Genomic DNA, 23,033 nt, shown 5'->3' with positions numbered 1-23,033 from the left:
TCATTAAAGGGGAGTAAAAGTTTGGAAGGGGTGACTCCCAGCTGAGGCACCTATTTCTTGACAGCTACTGTGGGTAGCCGAAAGTCCAAGACCCCAGCCACTCTACTCACCACCGTAGTGAAAGAGGCCCCCTCCTCCGTAGCCATGGTAGGAGGAGAGGCCAATCAAGTGTCAGGTGAAGTTTCTAACACCCTAGCCGCCGCCAGTTACTAATATCGTTAGTCCTCATTCTCATCTAGGGGATGCTGGTATCTATAGGGCCCTCAGACCGCTTCCATTCATCTCCAACTCCACATAAAATTCCTTAAGCTGGATGGGGGCCACTCCTGGAAAATAAGGGAAGCGCAGAGCGGACCCTGACTCAGACTCTGTAGATGCACGAGGCTTGGAGTGCTGACACTCCTGCACTTCGTCAGAAGATTGTTGGGCACGATGAAGTCAAAGACCTCTTCATCTTCTTTGATTTCTTCCGCTTGTGGAACTTACCTGATGACGGAGTGCGACGACGATCGCGGCTCCGCGAACATCCCAGGACCTTCCACGCGTAGGGATCTTGAGCATCGCGTGGTAGGCAGGTGGTGAGACGCTTGATGCAAGGCGTGGCAGTCCTCGCAGGTCTTGGAGACGTGGTCCCTCTCCAAGCACCATAACCTCACCAAGTGAGGGTCGGTCACAGACATCTGTCTGTGACAGGCATCACAGGATTTGAAACCAGCTGGTTTTATAACGGACACAAAAGGAGAGAAAATCTCTTAAAACGTGTTGACAAAGTTGAGAAATAGCCAGTCAAAAAACAAATGAGGGTGGCCCTGACCGGCTCAGCGCAGGAAGCAAAGAACTGACGCCAGCGTGCCGAGTTGGCGCCTATACCCATATGGTGCACGTCACTTCCGACATGCCAAACTATGCCACCTACAAATGCAGGGCTAGTGCTAAAAAATTCTGGATACAGTCTGACGCCTGGGGATTATTTTAAGATAATAAATCAGCGGCAAGAAGAGTACAAAAGATATTGCAGACCACTTGAAAGAAGGCACTGTGCATGCCAGACTGTGTGAACTCTAGCACACTTCGCCTAAACCCATGCCTAGATCGAACTACACACTTACAGCCACACTATTTGAGTAGTCTCTTCAAACATGCACAACACACAACTCCCCACATAGGTCAGATACCGCACTCCTACACTTTCTATCCATTCATACACTAACATCTAATGCAAAGACACCCTAGCCATTAATTATTTGTGCTTCAAAATCACATACAAAAGTGCAGCGAAAAATCATTAACAGCAAAACTCTGATCCTCATGCATGACATCGAAACACTACGAATGTAAGCCACATGACAGACAACTCGTCCCATCCATAACTAATGCACTTTTTCTAAGGTAAATCATTTTCTCTCTCTCTCGCTTCTAGTTTTATTGGTGACCCAATTTGTGTGCACACTGGGTGAGAAGCAGCATATCCGTTAGACACTGAACATCGCCACTGCTTAGTTTTCCACAATTATAATCAACACAATTGCAACAAAAAAAAGAAAAATTGGTTCTTCAGTTCAACATGTTTACATATTTCCATGTAAAGAAAACAGCTACACATGCAGGATATCCTCTTTTCGCTCCCACAGAACTATTACTCTATTTCCCTTCTACACCCTGACCAATTGTACTAAGTGGAAATATGAAAGCTACAGCTTTTACTTCCCACTTCGAACTTCAGCAGTGTTTGGAAGGATAAGCAAGAAAGATAGATGAAGTACTTCGCATTTTGCCTTGTGGATATCAGGGGTAACTAGATGGATGGGCTTTGAAATCCTTCAAAGACGAAGCAATGTGAAACCTTTTTGAATGAATGACATTTCTCACATTCAGAACTAAACAATGATTGATTTATTGAACAGGAATTGAATTGATTTTCAGCTCTAAAGCCTGAAAAAAAGAAGACTAAAGTTGCATGCAAAAAACATAACATGATTGAAAGATTCTGGAATTTGGTAATGTGGGTAATCAATGTTCAATAAACGTGTTGGCTGGAGATTTCACTTTTAGAGGTCTACAGCTGAAAGACAACATAATATAACATCATTTAGAAACATGGTTACTTACCCGTAGGGGTAGTTTTTGTAACTTGAAAAAATTTCAGGATTCGCATGCTGCACATTATTCCACCATTAGTGGCTGGGACATGGAATTGTCTTTGTGTTTCTTTTTTCCTCTCTGGGCATCAACCATTTGATGTCTTGCCCTTCCCCCTGCCATCAGACATCTGTCCTAGAAGTCTTTTTGCATGGTTGCCATATTCAGATTCTTTATTTCCCTAGGAGACCCTATTGTTTTAATTGTCTCCTAGGTATTATTTCACAGTCCTCTAATTTTAGAGGTGGTGGGCCTCTTGTGAGTCCAGAAAAGACTTCAAGCTGCAAAACTACTCCTACAGTAACTATTTTGTTTTGCCACATGAATCTTTTTTTTATTCATATGCTCTGCATTGATTATGAAGTGGTATTGCACATTCGGGTCCAGCTGCGTTGAAATGAGTTGGTGGGTGTGAACTGATGCTTAAGGACTCCATGTTCCACCTGTGTTTGTTTTCTTGGACAGCCACGAAATGTTTTGTCACGGTGTGAGCATGAGGCTACCGTACAACTTTAATTTATGGAGACACTGGCTATGAATGCTAAGGGTGCTCTTTTTTCGTTTTTGAGAGTTCTGTAGATCTTTGCCCTAGCATCACAACTGCTGCTGAAATGGCTCACTGGTGACCAGCGATACTTTGCTTGCTGGTGTGAAGGAGGTGAGGACTTGATTGACCTTCCTGACAGGCCTTTTGTCTTACAAGTAATATATGACTGCTTCTGATAGCCAACACTTACAGTGCTCCTTCAGCTTACATCTTTGGGTCTTGAAAAACTGCGGATAGCTGTACAGCCTGGTTGACATGGAAGTATGAGATGACCGTCAGCAGGAACTATGGATTTTTTTGTCATCATCACTCTGTCCTACTGTATTTGCAAGTAGGGTTTTTGTGTTGCGCGTCTAAAACTCACAAACTTTCCATATAGACAGTAGGAGGGTGTTTTAGTGTAAGACACTGGGGCCCTACTTCGTAAGATAGGACAGCACCAGGCTTAGGGTCTATAAATAAGGTAGCTTTGACCTTGGTGAGGCTACCCTTTTTACACCTTATAGAAACGTCTCGAAGACTGCAGTGTTGAGCAAACATCTTTCTACAGTGCATCTAGTGTAGCAACTATGACTGAAAGGTGGACATTAAGAGAGAACCCAACCAGCAAGTGGTTAGGTATTTGAAACTGTGGTATCTTATGTCCAACTATCCTCGAGTAGTGCCCTGTTGCACCAGTTGACGAACCTATTCCATATTGCTATGCAGCACTTTCTTTTCCTAAGCCTTATGACTTCTCTAAGGAACTGTATAGTTCTTTATGGGAGAGTACCATGAGACCATAGTCTAGATCCTCATGAACCATGCTTCTAGGGCTGAGGTATGCTGGGACTGGGTGGGGTATGTGGCTCCTTTGTCTAGTTAGTACGCCCTGATGAGGTGACAGTCTCATCACGCAGCCCTGTGCCGTCTTTACTGGATCCAAAAACCATGTCTGTCCGGCCCATGAATGGGTGATGAGGATGAACGCCATGGACTATTGCTTGTATTTGTTGAACACCAGTAGCGTTCGTGGGACTGTGGAAAAACCATACACAAATTTCCCTAACCCGTTTATCAACAGGGCATTACCCTGTGACTGTTGGTGTGGATACATGGACGCAAAGTTTTGGCATTCTGCATTCCACTGTGTCCGCAATAGATCAATCTGTGATTTTCTCCATTTCTAAAACATCACCTCCACTATCTGTTGTTTTAGGATTGTAACATTTTATTGATTTCAGAAAGGGAAAGAATAGGGAACATCAGCTGTCGCCTACATCCATCGGCTGGCAAGGAATAAGCATCAAAGTGTTAATTCAATTTACATCATCCTGCACCTACATCAATCGGCCAGCGCAGTAGTTATGAGACCCGAAAAAAAGGGGGGGGGGGGGGGGGGAAGAGGATAGAGGAAACATAATCCAAATATACATCACACATTGGATAAGAAACAACATGTGCTCATGTCGCTAAGTTGGAGACATCACTCTTTGTTTTCCCCTGGATCCGTTGGGGGTATGGGTGGCGTGATCTGCAGTATACGTAAATATATTGGGCATATAAGTTGTTGAAATTCTCCCGAGAGGTGTGTAATGCATGTTCCCCATCTTTTTTCGAATTTGGGTAAAGTGTGGCTAATGGCGGCTGTCATTTATTTCTTCTTTCCCAATAAATCCCAAAGTATATGGAGACAATCTGTGTAAGTCGAAACTACATCTGTACCCCAGTTTGATAATAGGACCTGCTTTGCTGCACACAATGCCAACGTGATGGCTTTACCCCGTTCGGAGTGTAGTGGATACATAGGCCGGGAAACAGGGTAATTTGGTATTTAACATCTTATCAATGTCGGTCAGGACCTCATTCCAATACCTATGAAGCTTGGGGCAGTGCCACAGTAAATGGGGGAGTGTGCCTGAGTGAGCGCAGTGCTTCCAACAGTTAACCGGCCTTCCCCTCTGCCATTGAGCCAAGCGGGCCGGGGCGTAATACCAGTAGCGTACTAGCTTTAGGAGTGTTTCTTTGCCTGCAGCGCTCGCGGCTGAGGTGCGTGCTCTGTGCAATATATCTAACTATTCCTTATCTGTAAAACTGCGTTCGCATTCCCGCTCCCATCTCTTCCTAGCTGGAGTCTGTATCAGTGAGGGCCGGGTATTTAAGAAGGAATATATGACAGACAAAATGTGGGAGTCGTCTTTCTGAGATAAGAGCCAGCGTTCAAACAACGTTAGTCGTCTACTAGTATGTGGCTTAATTTCAGGAAGAGACACCCAGTGTCTGACCGCTAGATAATGCCAGTACTCAGAGTCCAGGAGCACAAAGTTCTGCTGGATGGCAGTAAGTTCAACAGGTCTCGTACATCAAACAGGTCCCCAATTCTCTAACACTGTGCCTCCCAGTATCTGTTGGTTTAACTCCCACTCGTGTGAGGAGTTTGTTTGACTGCTTAGTCTGTCTGCCACTGTGTTTTGTCCTCCACTTAGGAGGACAGTACTACTGTTATTCTTTGGTACACCCATTTCCACATGTCTGCGCTATCTGAGACAATGTGAATGACCTTGTTCTTCCAGTTTGTTGAGCTAGAACATAGTTGTTGTGTTGTCTGTCTGTACTTTGACAGTTTCTTCCCCGGATATGTTTCTGCAAAGCTTTAGGTCTAAGAAAACCGTCTAAAGCTGCAGTACATTTAAAGGCTTTACTTCCTATTCCAGGCTCCATAGGTGTCCCCTTAAGTGTGCCCACACCCTGTGGCCTGCGTCTGTTGTGATGCTCACTGTTGGAGCTGGATGTTTAGATCTTCTCACCGTGATGTTACCTGTGCTCCACCACAATACCGCCCTCTATCTTTTGCGACATCTACTAGGTCCTCCCAACTCCCATTTGCCTCTGACCATTAACATTGTAGCCATTCCTGCAGTAGTCTCAGGTTTAATCTAGCATGTAGTATTAAAGGTATGAGCGAAGCCATAATGCTCATTATTCTTCTCACTGTCAGAGATTGACCCTTCTAGCAGGGCTTGCTCTGTTGGAGGCTTCGTTTTCACGGAGTTTCACATTGCCCCAAACACATTTTTTCCATTTCTGGGACTTTTGATGGTTGCCATGAAGTCTTCCTTTCTCAGGCATGAGAAAAGGCCCCTTCAGTGTGAACATTTTCAATCTCAGCATTTTTATGAACCTGTTCAAACACCATAGATCAAAAAGAGGACCGGCTTTAGCGCTGGTAGGTCCCAGTGCAACAGTCTTTTTTGCCACCCCCACCGCCATGACCACCTCCTCTGATTCCCTCACTACTACCAGCAAACGTGCCTCTCATCTCTCCATAGTCCCTCTCTCATATACATTGTATTTGTTTTAAAGCACTGGTATAGGCTGGCTTTACAAATCCACTCAGCTTTCTACATAAAATACAGACCTGATGTTTGCAGCAGGCATATTAACCCTCTGCGCTACTTTATGGCGAGTCAAAACTGCCACTAGCCATATCTCCTATCTCGCTCTCTAGCAGGATCATTAATAACAAGAGTTATCTTAACATTTTTATTGCTGCCTAAAAGCTGGATGCACAAGGAACTATGCAGCAAGTGTTTTAGAATCGTAAGTTATTGCTAAAAACAGCACCTCCGCTGAGGTCAGTGCGCCCTCTCCAGGTCAGCGCCCAGTGCAGACGAACCAGTCGCACCACCCTAAAGCAAGTCCTTGTTAAGAACAGGGTGAAGAGTCAGGTCTGGGTTTTACATCAGGAAGTATACATTAGTAGACACCTTGATTTATTTGCCGCTTTGGGACCTTTTCTATTCTTTGTCTGTTTAGAATGTTCTTTAACTCTTGCAGCAACTGCAGTACCTCCTTTTATTTCAATTTCCTGCTTTTGGTCTCCTTTTTGGTAGGGATCTTAACAGTTCTAGGCAGTAGCTGTGTTCGATTATGTTTAGAGTCCATTTGTCGGAGGTGTTTCAGTGCACCATGGGATGGCAGCGGACCTCTTAATTTTTAACCCCACCATTTTTATCTTTTTATTCACCCTTTCCAGTGGAGGCCCGTAGCAGTGTGGGAATTGGCTCTTTTCCATGCAGTAGCAATGATGATGGAGTCTGCTGTTAAGTTGCCCTTGAAATGTGCCGTGTCTTTAGGATACAGCTCGTACTTCTCCACCCTGGGCAGCACCGCCTTTGCGGTTGCTGGTTCCCTAAAGATTTCTCATCCCTGATCAAGGACAATGGGTAGCATCAATAGGAATTGGTTCTTCCTCTATACTGGCAGTAGGAATCCAGGAGGAAGCCTGCCTCTGCTCATTCCTCCTACAGATGAGCTTGCCATGTCCCTCGTGCTTTTTTAACATGGGAGCTGCAGACAACAATGTCCTCAAGGGGTGATGGTTTGGAGGGATAGGTGTCCACTCCTTCAGGTGTGTGTCTGGATATCCCGCCACTCTTCTTCAGTTGTCTTTTAGTCAAGGACAAACTCTTGGTCAGACTGACCACTTTCCAGGTCTGCCCCTGCTCAGAAGAATGCTCTTCTTCCTTCTACCTCCTGTTTTCCCTCTGTTTGAGGCTTGACGGGATGCAGTATCCCTTCAGGAAGTCATCTAAGTCCTTTATCATCTTTACGAGGATCTCCACTTTGGCTTTGAGCTTTGGTTTCTTTCTCTCAATATCTAGCATTGAGCTCTTCAGCATCATAGCTGAGGCCCTCCTTCTCTAAAGGCTCTGTTTCCCTACTGCATACTTGATTGACTTTTTGGAGTGGAGGCTCGTTCTGAGGGTTTACCATCAACAGTTAATTTCAACCTAGACCGTGGGGCTTTTTTTTTGTTTATGGTTATCCTTGATCACTGTTGCCGTTGGTGTTGGGCTAGCATTTGATTTGGAGTCTCAAGATTTTGATTCAGCCCCACTGTGACCCTATATTACAGGCTGCATCTCCAATTCATCCTTTAATAACTTCTTCAGTTTCTTCTTCTGCGTTTCGATGACCTCTTTAGAGTCTGAACATTCTCCCTGGTCTACTTCGGTTTTTACAGAGCTCTCTTTATTGCTGGAAAGGCCGAGGTCCTTCAATTATGTTTTTTGCATCTACGTCATAGATTAATCAGTCTACCTCCGTTTCTCACTCATCTTCAGGGATTTGGCCAGACCTCTGCACATGTCACGGCACTCAGTGCTGTAGTATTTAGGTATGCAAAGGTTGCACAACTTGTGGCTGTCTTTCTGGGCATACTTATTTAGGCACTTCAGGCAGAATCTAATGGGGGCAAGCACACTCCAAGATGTACATTCTCGTGGCTGATGTCCTTCCACCAGTGAGTTCTTAAAAAAAACCTTTGTTTTCTTCAGTGGATACCTTCCTTCATTGACTTTGGCGCTCTAACCTTGGATTTCCGATGATTATGGAATAATTCCTCAATCAAAAAAAACATGCTTTTCCTCAACAATCTTCAGCATTCTTGTGCTGCTTCCAGACTCAAAAAGAATATGAAGAGAGCAACAATGGTATTGACAATGCTAATGGGTTGGCCTTCTGACGACACCGAAAGATGGACAAGACACCAAATGGTCCACACCACCAACCATAGAAGATAAACACTGCAAGATATATGTATGGATCAAAGAAAGCAGTAGGAAAAAAACGAATGCTACATTCAAGATCTATTAAAAAAACACCTTCACCCAAAAAAACTCAGCAATTACTGAATTATAATTTATGATTTTCTATGCCGTACCCCTTCGCAACACAGTGCAAAGAAGTGCATAAAATATGGTGAACTATGTCTGTGAAGAGTACCATTACAAGTGCAGATACTTACTCCGCATGAGAGGCACAGAGCTGAGTGAGCCTCGCCAACTCCTCTGAATCGAGGCCATTTTCTGAACTTCTTGAAGCCTTTTTCTCAGGCACCATCTTTTTCCGTTTTGTCTCTAAAATTGACACACACCTTTTGTTAGTTTTCTCGAGACATTTAAGGAATAACACTCATTATTCCAATGCATTCATATCCTTAAAATCAGATTATTCAAACTAACAAATCCTGTATCACAAATTATTTGCTCCATTATACACGATACCTAGATTTTAAGAAGCGTTTGGTGCGATGGCTATATTTGCTAATTACAACAAAAAACACATACTTGTGCCCACCAATTCATCTACGATGAAAGTACATGTTCACTGTTTTGCACAACCGACAAATAAACACTAACATGGCTATTACACAAATGTAAACAGCGTGAACAAGATATGTTCAAGGTAATGCAGAACTGAACTCCTGAAACACTGACAAACTGCTTAACCTCTTCTCAGTATGCACGATGTAAATAACAGAGGTACATTAAAAAGCGCGACCTACGCCTCATTCCGCTTCCTGTTTCCATTTCAAGTTGCTAATTACCACCAGGCTGCTCGAATTGGCTTTTTTCTGCTTTGTTAGCGCTCTCACTTAAAAAAAAACTTTCCTTTACTAGTCAAACATGACCATCCAGCAGGTTAAATTGATACATTTAAATAGGAGCACTACATATATGTGCTAGCCATTTTATTTATATAGCGCTTACTATCAGTGATGAGGTATTCAAGCGCTTTACGAAGTTCAGCACGCTGCTCCGGGAACCCAATGTTAGTGGTTAGTCCAGTGATTATTGGTTTTAACTGGTAACTGAAATTAATTTGTGCTCTCGAGGAAACCATTCCATGGGTCCACACAATTTTCTTTGTGGTAGAGGAGATTAATAGGACTTAGCTGTGATCATTAGTAGGGTTTGTGAGCTAATGTAGATGGTTGATTGGATTAATAAATGAGCTGGACGTATTACTTACAAAGGAGTTCGTTATGGTCTTTGAAATTTGTAGAACTGCAATGATAGAGATCAAGGCAAACATGTGACAGAGTACGCTGTGTTCAGGGAAGGAGGAGTGCAGGGATGGGAAGTAGGAAAATGTAATTGAAGGAAAAGTGACAATCAGAAATTTTAAGTCAAGCTCGGTTTTCATACAGTCTTAGGAATACAGAGGAGGCTTTTTCCCATAGCATGCAATTTGAGGATGCAACACTATAGAAATTAAACATTATTTGCACATAATAAGCGCTGTATTAGATACTTTTGAAATATGTGTAACAACGCATGACAATGCATCGGCGAACATCATGGAATAGAAACTCCCTTGCAAAATTGCTGATCTCGCCTGAGCATGTGCCATGACACATGCAGCCAAATTAAAAAAAAAAACAACTGGCAAAGCCAACAGCTCAGATGTTTAGAGAACAGACCTATTACATTTTACAAAGCTTGTTAAAAGAGACAAGTATTTAATTATATATAGGTGGTACACGTATACATCTTTTCAGTGACACATTTTTACCTTCGGCACGCTTCTTTAACAAAAAAATATAAGAGTTGTCTTTCAGTAAAGGATAAGCAAGAACGCAATCGCCAGAACGAACTGTACTCACCCCACTCTTCCTGAATTGCAGCAAGATTTGCCAGAAATTGTTCGTGATATAACCGCTCGAGCTGAATGAACTGCATCGCCTTCTCATCTGATGTGCAGTAAAGGAGTATAACAGGATGATCTCAACAAATTATGAAAAACAAATACCAAAGGGGGGAGGGATCAAAACGGAAAATGTGAACACGATTGCCAACAAACATATGTGAACTATGAATCTGGAGAGTGTAAACAGTGTATAGATAGGAATACGAGTGCCCATGCAGAAAAACTAAAGCATCATTTAGCAACTCTTACTAGAAGAGGGTCATAAATTGAACATACGTTTCTCTCTTAATCCTTAGAATACTTCAGATTACAAATTGGGAATTCCTGATACCATCAGGAAGAGTGTTAATTGGTAAAAATGTCTCACAACACAAGTATTCTTTGTTGAACAAACCCTCTCCTTTCTGGACAGTTGTCAGCCATTACTTTTATGTCGGCCTTCACCAGACCCTCCATTTCAATCAAAATTAGTACAGTTATCTTCCTGAAACCATAGACAGACACAGCCATCGATGTCCTCCAAAAGGAACATTTCGGTATTTGTTTGGTGGGGTGTGGCCAAGTAAGATGGCTGCAAGTACGTGATCAGTGTTGGCTCTGTTATACCCCGCTGCGCCGATGTGTGTTCTAAACCCCGACACAGCCAACAAACACAACTATTGGGCCATGAAGTTGAGCAGCGTCGGTAGGAGTAACTAGATTGTGCAGAGAACGCGTAGTTTGTGCGTGAGACCCGGACGATCTAAGGAAGAGGATTGAGCCAAGATGGCGCGGGCCCATTGTGAGCACCAGAGCTGATCTCCGGGAAGAGCCTGGAGTAAGCAAAACGCCAAAGTGAAGTGCCGTGGTTCAGCCCCATATCGAAAGAAATGGCTGGCGGAAGGGAAGGAATACCGCCTGGCAGACAAAGGGAAGCCGGGGACGTGCCCTGAGGGTTTGGCTCCACGCGTACGGTGCTATTGCAGCGGGGAGTGGCTTAGTTCTGCAGGACCCCACCGGGTCAGTGGCTTCAACAGAGAGAAGGTACGGAGGTGAAGGGGGCCCCACGATGCAACTGCCATAACGGGAGGAGAGGAGACCATGAGGGCCTCTGCCCGACCTTAAAATGGCAGCCGTATCTCCCTCTTTCAGCTACAACACAGAGGGCTTTCCAGAGACACTCTGAAGGGGAGATGAAAGCTCCTGAGGGGGACCCAAGATGAGCCTCACCACATAGTGATTACAGCAAAAGACCCTTTCGCTAAACCGGCCAAACTCGGCAATCACCGACTGATATCCCTCCTTTCCTATCAATCAATCAATGACACTTATAGAGCGCGCTACATACCCGTTGGGTCTCAAGGCGCTGGGGGAGGGGGGGTGCCGCTACTGCTCGAACAGCCAGGTCTTCAGCTTCTTCCTGAAGGAGAGGTGGTCTTGGGTCAGGCGCAGGTCGGTCGGGAGGGAGTTCCAGGTCTTGGCGGCCAGGTAGGAGAAGGACCTTCCTCCTGTAGTCGCTCTTCGGATGCGGGGGACGGCGGCGAGGGCGTGGTTGGCTGATCGGAGGTGGCGTTTGGGAGCGTAGAAGTTGATCCGGCTGTTGAGGTAGCTCGGGCCTTGGTCGTGTAGGGCTTTGTGTGCGTGGGTGAGGAGGCGGAAGGTGATTCTTTTGTTGACGGGGAGCCAGTGAAGGTCTCTCAGATGTCCGGAGATGTGGCTGGTTCGTGGGATGTCGAGGATGAGTCTGGCTGAGGCGTTCTGGATCCGCTGGAGTCTCTTCTGGAGCTTGGCGGTGGTACCGGCGTAGAGGGCGTTGCCGTAGTCCAGTCGGCTGGTGACGGGGGCCTGGGTGACGGTCTTCCTGGTCTCGGTGGGGATCCACCAGAAGATCTTCCGTAGCATGCGTAGGATGTTGAAGCACGCCGAGGAGACGTTGTTGACTTGCCTGGTCATGGAGAGGGAGGAGTCCAGGATGAAGCCCAGGTTGCGTGCATGGTCTGTCGGTTTGGGTGCGGTGCCCAGGGCGGGAGGCCACCAGGAGTCGTCCCAGGCGGAGGGTGAAGAGCCCAGGATGAGGACCTCCGTCTTGTCAGAGTTCAGTTTCAGGCGGCTGGTCGTCATCCACTCGGCTACCTCTTTCATCCCTTCGTGCAGGTTGGCTCTGGCGGAGGCGGGGTCGTTGGTCAGGGAGAGGATCAGCTGGGTGTCGTCGGCGTAGGAGATTATGCTGAGGTTGTGTTGGCGTGCGATGGCTGCGAGGGGGCTCATGTAGACGTTGAAGAGGGTGGGGCTCAGAGAGGATCCTTGAGGGACGCCGCAGATGACTTCGGAGGCCTCTGACTTGTACGGTGGTAGGCGGACTCTCTGTGTTCTTCCGTCGAGGAAGGAGATGATCCATTCCAGCGCCTTGTCCTGGATTCCGACGTTGCTGAGGCGCTGTACTAGGGTGCGGTGGCAGACAGTGTCGAATGCCGCGGAGAGGTCTAGAAGGATGAGGGCCGCTGTTTCTCCGTTGTCCATCAGGGCTCGGATGTCATCGGTGGCGGCGATGAGGGCGGTCTCGGTGCTGTGATTGGCTCGGAAGCCGGACTGTGAGGGGTCGAGGGATCCATTCGTCTCGAGGAAGGCGGCCATCTGCTTGTTGACGGTCTTCTCGATGACTTTGGCTGGAAACGGGAGGAGCGAGATGGGGCGGTAGTTCTTGAGTTCGGTGGGGTCCGCTGTTGGTTTCTTGAGTAGAGCGCTGAGTTCGGCGTGCTTCCAGCTCTCAGGGAAGGTGGCGGTGTCAAAGGATGTGTTGATGATGTCTCGCAGGTGGGGTGCGATGACGGCGTCGGCCTTGTTGAAGACGTGGTGAGGGCATGGGTCGGTCGGTGATCCGGAGTGGATGGAGTTCATCGTGCGGATGGTGTCTTTGGTGCTGATCGGGGTCCAGGCGTGGAGGGTGGTGGTGGGGGGTGGTTGTTCGGTCATGGTGTGCGTTGGTTGGTTGTTGAAGCTGTTGTGTATGTCCGCGATCTTGTTGTGGAAGTATGAAGCGAGGGAGTTGCAGAGGTCTTGCGATGGGGTGATGTCGTTGTTTCCTGCGCTGGGGTTGGAAAGCTCTTTCACGATGTTGAAGAGTTCCTTGCTGTTGTGTGCGTTGTTGTCCAGCCGGTCCTTGAATGCAGTTATCTTGGCGGCGCGGATCAGCTGGTGGTGCTTCCGGGTGGCCAGCTTGAGGGTGGTCCTGTTGTCCGGTGTAGGTTCCCTTCTCCAGACTTTCTCGAGGGCTCGGCAGTTCTTCTTGGAGCTCTTGAGTTCGTCGGTGAACCACGGGGCTTTCTTGCTGCCGGGTCTGCTGGGCGGGGTCCTCAGCGGGGCGAGCTCGTCCGCGCAGATGCTGATCCACTTCGTGAGGTTGTCGGCGGCCTGGCTGGGGTTCGCTGAGCTGGCAGGAGGGTGCTGGCTCAGGGAGGTGGCGAGCTGGTCTGCTGTGATCTTGTTCCAGCTTCTGCGGGCGGCCTGTTGCTGGTGGTGGTGGGTCGTCGTTCTCTTGAAGGTGAAGTGGACGCAGCTGTGGTCCGTCCATTGAAGCTCTGTGGCGTGGCTGAAGTCGATGTCTGTGCTGGAGGAGAAGACTGCGTCGAGTGTGTGTCCGGCGAGGTGGGTGGGGGTGGACACCAGTTGCTTGAGTCCAAGATTGGCGAGGTTGTCGAGCAGGGTGCTGGTGTTGCGGTCGTTGTTGTTCTCCAGATGGAAGTTGAGGTCCCCCAGGAGGATGTAGTCAGCGGAGGGGAGGGCATGCGGGCTGACGAAGTCGGCGATGTCCTCGCTGAATTGTGTGCGTGGTCCCGGGGGTCGGTAGATCAGGGTGCCTCTGAGGGTGGTGTTCGGGTTGGTGTGGATCTGGAAATGCAGGTGTTCGGCGCTGGTCAGGGTGTTGTCGGTGCTGGTCGTGAGACGGATGGTGTTCCTGTGGATGATGGCGATGCCTCCTCCCATCTGGTTGGCGTTGCGGTCCCTCCGGACGATCTTGTAGCCCTCTGGGATAGCGATGGCGATGTCGGGAGCTGAAGAGGCGTTCATCCAGGTCTCCGTGAGGAAGGCAACGTCAGGGGCTGTGGCGTCTAGGAGGTTCCAGAGTTCGATGGCGTGTCTGTGGACGGAGCGGGTGTTGAGCAGGATGCACTTGAGGTGGGTGCTGCTGGTGTTCGACTTGGCGGGTGCTGGTGCGAGGCAGGTCCGGATGCAGGTGAATTTGCAGGCGTGGCAGCTGAAAGGTCCGTGGGTGCGTCGTGGTGTGGCTTGGTGGCATTCTGGGAGTCGGCCCGTGTGGAGTGCGATGAGGGTGGCGGCGGAGTACGACAGGCGGGTAGGTCGGGGTCTTCGTGGGCCAGGGGTCCTGGCGCTGGTCGCGGTCCGGTCGCGGACAGGCGCAGACGGGCTTACCTTTGGCGCGCCTTCGGCGCACAATCGGCGCACCCGCTGCGCGTTCGCACGGTCTCCATATAAGGCGAAGTGCGCGGGTGGGCGGAGCAGCTGGGAGGCGGGAGCGGGGAGGGTACAGAAGAGAAAAGGGGCGGGGTAATCGGCGGTGGCGGGAAGCGGGGAGGGAGAGCGGAGGGCGGCGAGGTAGGCGGGCAAGCAGGAAGGAAAATGTCAGCAAAACACCACTAAAGTATAAGGAAACAAGCACAAATGAAGGGCAAAACAATACAAAACAGTACAAAAGCAGTCGGAAGCGCGGACCACGCCGCTCGGAGGAGGGGGCGTGGTCAGCGGCAGCGAGGCAACAGCGAAGCAGTATCGGCAGGGCAAGGGGCACACGCAGCAGCTGGTGGCCGTGCGGCGCGGGGGTGTCCCACAAGTAGGTCACACTCACCTGCGTCGCACGGTCTCCATATAAGGCCAAGTGCGCGGGTGGGCGGAGCAGCTGGGAGGCGGGAGCGGGGAGGGTACAGAAGAGAAAAGGGGCGGGGTAATCGGCGGTGGCGGGAAGCGGGGAGGGAGGCGAGGTAGGCGGGCAAGCAGGAAGGAAAACGTCAGCAAAACACCACTAAAGTATAAGGAAACAAGCACAAATGAAGGGCAAAACAATACAAAACAGTACAAAAGCAGTCAGAAGCGCGGACCACGCCGCTCGGAGGAGGGGGCGTGGTCAGCGGCAGCGAGGCAACAGCGAAGCAGTATCGGCAGGGCAAGGGGCACACGCAGCAGCTGGTGGCCGTGCGGCGCGGGGGTGTCCCACAAGTGAGATCATGTGCCTCAAGAGTCATGGGGGTATGTTGACGGTTTGGGTTGAAGGAGCTGATCCATTCGGCCAATGAGGCATCCACTCCTGGGCACCCCCAAGGTGGAGGCCAGGCATCCTTAGCGTTGTGGGGGCCGTTGTGGAGATTAAGCAAGCTATTGCCCAGAGTTGCAGAGTGGGACTCCATGATTGGAATAGGCACCGAGGCGAGAATTATCAGGTCCGTGGAATTTTTGAGCCCAAGACCCGCCGAGGCGGGGAATTGAACCCTGGTCCCGGGCTAGACCTCTGCATCAGGGTCTGCCGCTCTAACCATTGAGCCACACTTCTCCATGCTGAAGAAAACTTCAAGTGGCTACCAGACAACACCAGGAAAAACAATCACCCACGCCGTCATTGTGAGAAAGTGCCTCTTTCAGCATGGTAGCCCGAAATTTTGTTTAACTGCTGATGTGCTTTGACTTAGTGTGCCCTGGGCTCCTGCTTATCAGGTACCCAGGGCCTATGTTCGTTCCCTAAAACTGCATTGAAACACAAACCCAATTGGCATCTCTGGCCACAGGTCAGCCCTTGGTAAATGGTACCACAGGTACCCAGGACACTGTGACCAGGGAAGACCTCCAAGGGCTACAGCACTTAGTGTGCCACCCTTAGAGGCCCTGTACCATTACACTCACACATTGCCGTTGCAGGCTGCGTGTCTTGGTGCAGAACAAAGTGAAGAGTCGACATGGCACACATCCCTGTGTGCCATGACTACAACCCACTGCCTGGCATAGATCAGTCACCCCTCTAGTGGCGAGGGTACTGGTGCATAATCCCTGTACCCCTACAGTGTCTAAGTCTATTCACAGACATTTTAAGTGCAGTGCTGCCATTAAGAGTATATGGTACTGGGAGTTTGTCATTACGAACTTCACAGCACCATAATGGCTACATTAAAAACTGAGAAGTTTGGTATCAAACTTCTCAGCACATTAAATCCACACTGATGCCAGTGTGGGAGTTAATGAAAAATGCACACAGAGGGCATCTTAGAGATGCCCCCTGAAAAACGACGTACCACTAGTGTCCTGGCTGAGTGGCTGCTCCCAGCTGCCACAACCAGACATGCTGCTGGACCCCTGGGTCGACAGTCTGCTGGTCTCGGGGGCCTGAAACAATGCACATCCTAGGACAAGGTGCCAAGCCGCCTCCCCCAGGATGGGCAGGGTCCCCGAAGGGGAAGCTTCAAAGGCTTGCCGCCTTTGTGAGCTTCCCTAGTCCACTTGCTGCCTTCAGAAACTGGTCCACACTTTCTCTGACCCCCACTTTGGGCGGGAGAACCAGCGGGAAAAACAAGTGAGGAAGAGAGGTGTGCCCATCTCTGCCAACTCCACCCCTCAGGTGGGGAAGGCGAGGTGAAGCACTACTCTCAGTCCCCGCCATCTTGCAGATGAGGGGACCCAGCCAACCAGAGAAAGGCTTATGCCCCCCTCCAACTGGAGGGTGGTATAATAGGGGGTGTACCCATTGGCTCCAACATTTTACCTACTTGTAACACCCCTAAATCTAGTATTTCGGGGCAGCCCTGAACCTTGCTGCCTCAGAGAAGAAACCACAAGAAGAAGAGAAGAAGGCGGACAGAAGCTAACAAGAGAAAGATGCCTACTGACTTGGCCCCAGCCCTACCGGCCTGTCTCCCTCTTGAAGCTGCTCCAGCGAAATCCTGGTGTGTCCTGCAGCCACCAACCTTGAGAAACCTGAAAAGCCTGCCTGCCTTCCACTCTAAAGACTTTGTCTCCTGTGAAAACTCCGAATTTGTTCATCTCCAACCACTGGCCCCGGCTGGAAACCGCGAATCCGCCCCACTCTGCACCCGCCTTCCACGGGCCAAGCTCGAGTGGGCAAAGAATAGCGAGGAGGTCTCACTGGAGATCCTAACCCGAGATCCAGCGATCCCTGACCTGCCTCAAGCCGACGCCTGCAGCCTATATCCTGAAAGTCCCCCCAACCGCAACCAGGAGCTGGTAAGAAGATCTGACCCTAAAAGGAACCCGTTACCCCATGGCATTGGGTCACCCGACCCACAACATACCTCTCGAAATGGTGGTCGCACCCAGAAGACCTTCGCCCCGAGCCTGCAGTGCTGTTGCAAACTGGAGACTCCCCACTGAAAGCTACAGGGCTCAAGACGCCAAAACAACACTCTGCACAAGGCCGCCCCTACTTAGTCGCAGCACTTTGCTCCCTAGTGTCCATCCCCTAAACTGCGACATCCCAGGCAAGTTCCCTGCTGCTGCAGAGGAAGGCATATGAAGAGAAGGCGGGGTCCCTGAGGGTGTGATAGAAGCGGGAACTTGCTGATGCTGTAGAGCCGTTGAACCATAGGACGCTCTGTGGCCACGGCCTGCATGGTGCATTAGGCTGCTGGAGTCTGAAACCTGCATGATCCTGTTCAGTGACACACAGTGGAAGCAGCAAGAACACCTTGGGGACTCTGGAGTGATTCAGTGATGAAGTGGTGAGACAGCCCTAAATGGACAAGATGGCCACTCCTGACCCCCTTGGACTGATTGCTTCTGAAGGATAAATGCAAAGATGGCCCATTAAGGAGGCACATGGCCCCTACAGTAGCTCCTAAGAATGGCCTGTGCTGTCTGGCCTCAGGGCCCTTTGTAAAAAGGAAGGCATGGCAAGACAAAACATTGCTGATTTGCAGAGTCGGCGGGAGGCCTGTAGAGGCCGAAACATACAGCAGTTGAAAGGAGTTGCACTACTGGAAGGCATACATGCTATCTGGGCCAATCCTGCTGTCAAAGCATACTACAACCACTGACACAAACACCTGATTGAATGCAAATGCAACACATAATAAGTGGAAGGGAAAGGCACCCTTTCACAGATGGCGGAGCAAAATACTTCATGATCTTTTATACTGTCCTGCATCATGGGGAAAGCAGACGTGTAACAGGGTAAGCTTTTGTTGGCCAGAAAAAATCTGCATGATGCACCCCAGACCCCTATCAGAAGGAGTGCTACTGATGCACGGATATAACATCCATTTTAATAGACATGACGTCTAACCTGTGCACCGCGGACTCTAAAACTGATCAGCTTTCCGCACATCTGGACTTGGTAAAGGTTTGTATGGACAAGCACTGTGATCGAATTGCTTCACCTGACCTGGAGGACAACATCCCTGAACTGGCAAAACTCATTGCAAAGAAGGAGGACCTTGAATTGCGCTCTAGCAGGAATAATATTCACATAATTGGGCTTAGAGTCCCTGACGGTGGTAGACCAGAGATCTTCCTTGAGACCTTGCTGGTCGACCTGCTTAGTGCAGCTAGTTTCTCAGAATTATTGCTTAGACAGAGAGTGCATAGATCAGTAGGTGCTTAGTTTCTCAGAATTGTTGGTTATAGAGAGTGTGCACAAATCGGTGGGTGCTAGACCCCTGCCAAGGGATCCTACTTGACCAATAGTGGCTTGTCTGTTGTACTATCAGGACCACCACACAGCAATAGAACAGACAAAAGAGGGTCCTATGCAGTACCAAGATTTTTTTTCTTCAGATTTTAGTTGGCGGATTAATGGAATACTAAGAAATTAAGGATCTTCCGCAGTTCTGTTACAACACGGTGTAATGAGAAGGCAGGCGAAATGGCAACATCAGTTTCTCACTCTGAAGTCAACTAAGTGGGCACTAAGCTTTTTGGTTTACATGTTTATGGGAAAGGAATGACAAAGTGTATCTAAGAGCACTTATATTTTGTTCGACTGAACTGGAATGCAATATTCAACTGACACAGACATGTGTATAATATTTACATGTAAAAGATAGGTCTCTGGATGAAAGAGAAAATATTAAAAGACTATCTTTCTTTCTGTTTTGAAGACACAGCAGTGGATAGATAATACATGTGGAGGTTGATTACACAGGACATAGACATGCATATAAAAATATAGATCGAGTCTAGCATATTGCATGACTTACAATAACTAAGGGAGGCATGTCCAAGTTCTACTACAAAGTCAAAGGGGGCAGCAGAAAAAAGGAGTTCAAATTCGTACTGCAGGGATTTTAATTGAGGGATTCTGTCCCATAGGCAGCTGAAGGAGACGTGATCAACTAGGATGCAAAATATGAAGGCAAGTGAATTTCTGAAGGGCCTCACTCAGAACAGGGTATTGGATGAGTCCAAATGACAGAACCTCAAACTATTAATGTTGGTGTACCATGTATACTTGAGCAACCTTATGTGCTTCTTTCTCATAAAAAGGTGGAAATAAGTGTTCTTAATTGGCCTACTGGCTAAGAAGTCTTAAGGCCCAAAGAACATGGTCTTGAACGGTTCGGTTTGTGCCAATTTATTTACCTGTCTGAATTCTATGATCTGCTTACAATGTCATTACACTTCAAGAATTTGGAAATCACTGATTAAAATTCCTTAATTTAATCTATCTAGCTTTATTACTCCTTTGGAAGGATAGACTTTATCAGAAAACACATGCCACTCCTCACGCATGTTGAATGGAAGGACATTTTTTCGGTTCTGACCAATGAAGACCAATATAGACAGTATCAAAAACCCAAGTGTTTGGCATGATCTGTTCACCTGTTTGCATGGGAAATGAACCAAGCACTCACAGGAATCACGTCGTCTGCAAAGGCAGAAACAAGTCAAGCAAGCTTACCTCATGTTTATTGTTTTCAATTGGCATCCTTGCACATCAGCCCTTAGCTGAATTTTTTTTCCATCTTTAAGAAGTTATTTGCAGTCCTGGGTCAAGGTGGCTTTAAGTTCACAATCAATGGCAATGCAGAAAGCTATATATATAAAAATGCAAAATAAGCGTCTACGTATTGTCCTGGAAATTGATGATGAAGTGACATCAAGTGTTGTACAGTCAGATTATGCTATATGAAGGAATCTAAGAAGGGCATAGCGTTTCAAGATAGGTTCCTGAAGAACAGTCAATGAAATCACTATTAAACAATATAACAGGGCCCTATTTAAGGAACAGTAGAGCAAATATCCATAGGGGGAAACTGTGCACATTCTGTTGGACTCTTCAGGCTTCCTTTTACAAGTGAGAAATCAGACACAAAGTTGTTGATTCTCTAACAGAGACTTTCAAACAATGATTATTCATCTTTCAGCAAGCTGAAACATGAGAAAGGCCCATTATGTGAAGATCAACATAGCAGTGTAAACATATTACAATATTTGCAAGTCCTCGGGTAGTTTGAGAAATTAATCATCATGGAGCTGCAATGGCTACCAAGGGAGCCAATATATAAATACTGCCTTTAACGTTTATATCTTTGCATAACAAGATGCCTAACTAAATGCACGAATCAGCAAGCCTGGAGGGATTGGCTTACAAAGTAATTGTGATCCAGAGTCATCAAAAGATATTAACATTCATGTGGTTTTACTTAAAGGGAACAACGTTTGCTTTGTGTGGCCCAAAGCTATGGGAATGTCTCTCATAAGAAGTTCTTGAAATGCACCACTGGTTTTAAGAGACATAAAAACAAGTCCATTAAGGAAGTCGTACTTAAAATCTCAGGAAGAGGTAGCCATCAAATTGGTAAAATCTTAAGGGCAGTTTTAAACACTGTGAGGTTTTGTGAATAAGACTACAGAACAGTCCTTAGGTAAAGTGATTTAAGAGGAAGTCACAGCTGTGCTGTAAAATATGCTCATAAGACAGTATACATAGCAGGTGAAGAAAATGGTATGAGATGCAATTTGAACTATCGAAAAGTAATGACTTTCGTTTCAGATAGACGTTAAAAAATGAATATACTGTCTACATCTAAATTAGATCAATCCCAAGAAGCAACCCAGTGCATTAAAGGTCTAACTTGGAACAAAAGAAAGAAAAAAAGATGCTTGTACGATTCAGCATTCAAATAAAGCCATTTATTACTGGATACAGTTAAGAGAAATGGACAAAGACTAATTGCACTGTACAGGGTTCAGGTCTGGCTATCCCAATACTAGAAAACCATGGATAAACATGAGTGGTTTAGAAATCTAACAAACAAAAAAGGTTAAAAAGCAGAATTGGTGATCGTGTGAAAAAAGGACACCAAGGAAGGATTCTGCTGCATAATGTTAAAGTAATGATTGCTCTCAATATAAAAATACAAACCGAAAACATTCTTAAATAGAAGAGGCCAGGGTGTCATCCTACTATCTTTTCGAAAATCAGCATGAATATCTGCAAGTGTCTCACTGCCTGCTCTTTTTCGGACCACGTGTTGTACTCCAAGTAACCATTACTCTGAGACTGGCTGCTTGACAGTGGGACATATTTTCGGCATGCATAATACTAAACCTAGGAAACAACTATTTAGATGGGGAACATGTTTTTAAAAAACAAAAATGTAACGCTGCTCTCTTCATAACAACCTATAACTTTTAATGACCCCCGGAAATCTAAAATGGTGGAAATGTATTTTTGAGGTGTATAACAACTAGATATTAATATATAAAACATAACTAATGTTACTCTATTCATCCCCACCTTCAGTTGCTAATAGTTATGTAACCTAATCATTGAGACAGCCTCTCATATGTACTGTCTCTCAGGTCAATGAGGCCACCTAGCAGAAATTAGACAGGACTGACTCCTCAAATAAAGAAAAACTTCACCAGTACGTATTTACCACAGATTAAAGGGCAATGTATAAAAGTCAATAGATATTCCTTTTTCTGACACCCTGACAAAAGGCAACAAGCATTGACAAAGCCAATAAATCTGGCTTTAATTTACCAATAAAAGTAAACACAGCCGTTCACAAATTCTGTTTGCATGCATTGTATGCAAAAATCGTGTTTATCACATTAAAGACTGTCCTACTGGCGTTGCCAATTTTGGGGGGAAAGTAGCACAAAATACTGCTTTGAGTAGAGTGCATATAGGAGCAAAATAATTGCCTATGGCAAATGGCGTAGCGGAGTTTATTTTTCAGATTAGAAAAATGCCTCACACATTCCAAGGAATAAAATCTTGAAAGGTGGAATGATACATTGCTAGCTGATAGCATGAGGTGAAAGAGTAATACTTCTATGGGCAGAGTCAAGCCAAAGTCCACTCTATGCATAGTTAAAGAATTACAACAAATATTTCATTCAGACCTCTATGCTGTCAAGCCAAACCTAAATAGGCCATTATTACAAAAAGATTTGAATATTTATACACTAATATTTGGTTTGTTTTGCGACTCATATTCATACTTGCTTTGGCGGGGGAGGGGGGTCATTTATACTAAGTGGGAATGCTATTTTTGCACTAAAAGAAAAGTACTGCATTCAATGCCTATTAGTACCAGAGCACAAGCATAAGATGGTGCTGATTTTACAACAATAATTATGGAAAAAGACAAACAATGCTGGCACATTTCTCTTTAAATCTGAGATAATGTTACAATAACTAGCTGTGGTAACAGTATTACCGAACTGTGGTGTAACAGAAATATATCCGACAAACTGCATATGACCCCATTAGTAGTGTTGTGAGCATTTCTCTCGAATAGCAATGCAGCACAGCTCCACTGTATATTAAGAGCAGAATGTAATCCTGAAACGGATCCCACTGATTCGCCAAAAACGCGTTGCACACCACTAAGGGCCTTAGAACAACGTCCCAGATATCAGTATTTCA

The 23,033-nt window shown here is 46.9% G+C and overlaps 1 protein-coding gene across 2 annotated transcripts in view; it reads right to left on the bottom strand.

The window, feature by feature from the left end:
- CNST (consortin, connexin sorting protein) overlaps positions 1–23,033 on the bottom strand; it is a 419,866-nt gene that overhangs the window by 125,999 nt on the left and 270,834 nt on the right. For both annotated transcript variants that reach the window (XM_086927348.1, XM_086927347.1), the window contains exons 7-8: positions 10,116–10,202; positions 8,475–8,586 (exon numbers count right to left, since the gene is read on the bottom strand). In XM_086927348.1, the coding sequence (XP_086783474.1) occupies positions 8,475–8,586; positions 10,116–10,202 (199 nt within the window). The remainder of the gene's footprint in view (positions 1–8,474; positions 8,587–10,115; positions 10,203–23,033) is intronic.

This window comes from Lissotriton vulgaris, chromosome 6, assembly GCF_964263255.1.
Source record: "Lissotriton vulgaris chromosome 6, aLisVul1.2, whole genome shotgun sequence".
NCBI classification, from domain to species: Eukaryota; Metazoa; Chordata; class Amphibia; order Caudata; family Salamandridae; genus Lissotriton; species Lissotriton vulgaris.
Note: the sequence above shows the minus strand (reverse complement) of the source record. Positions and strands in the feature narration are given on the sequence as shown.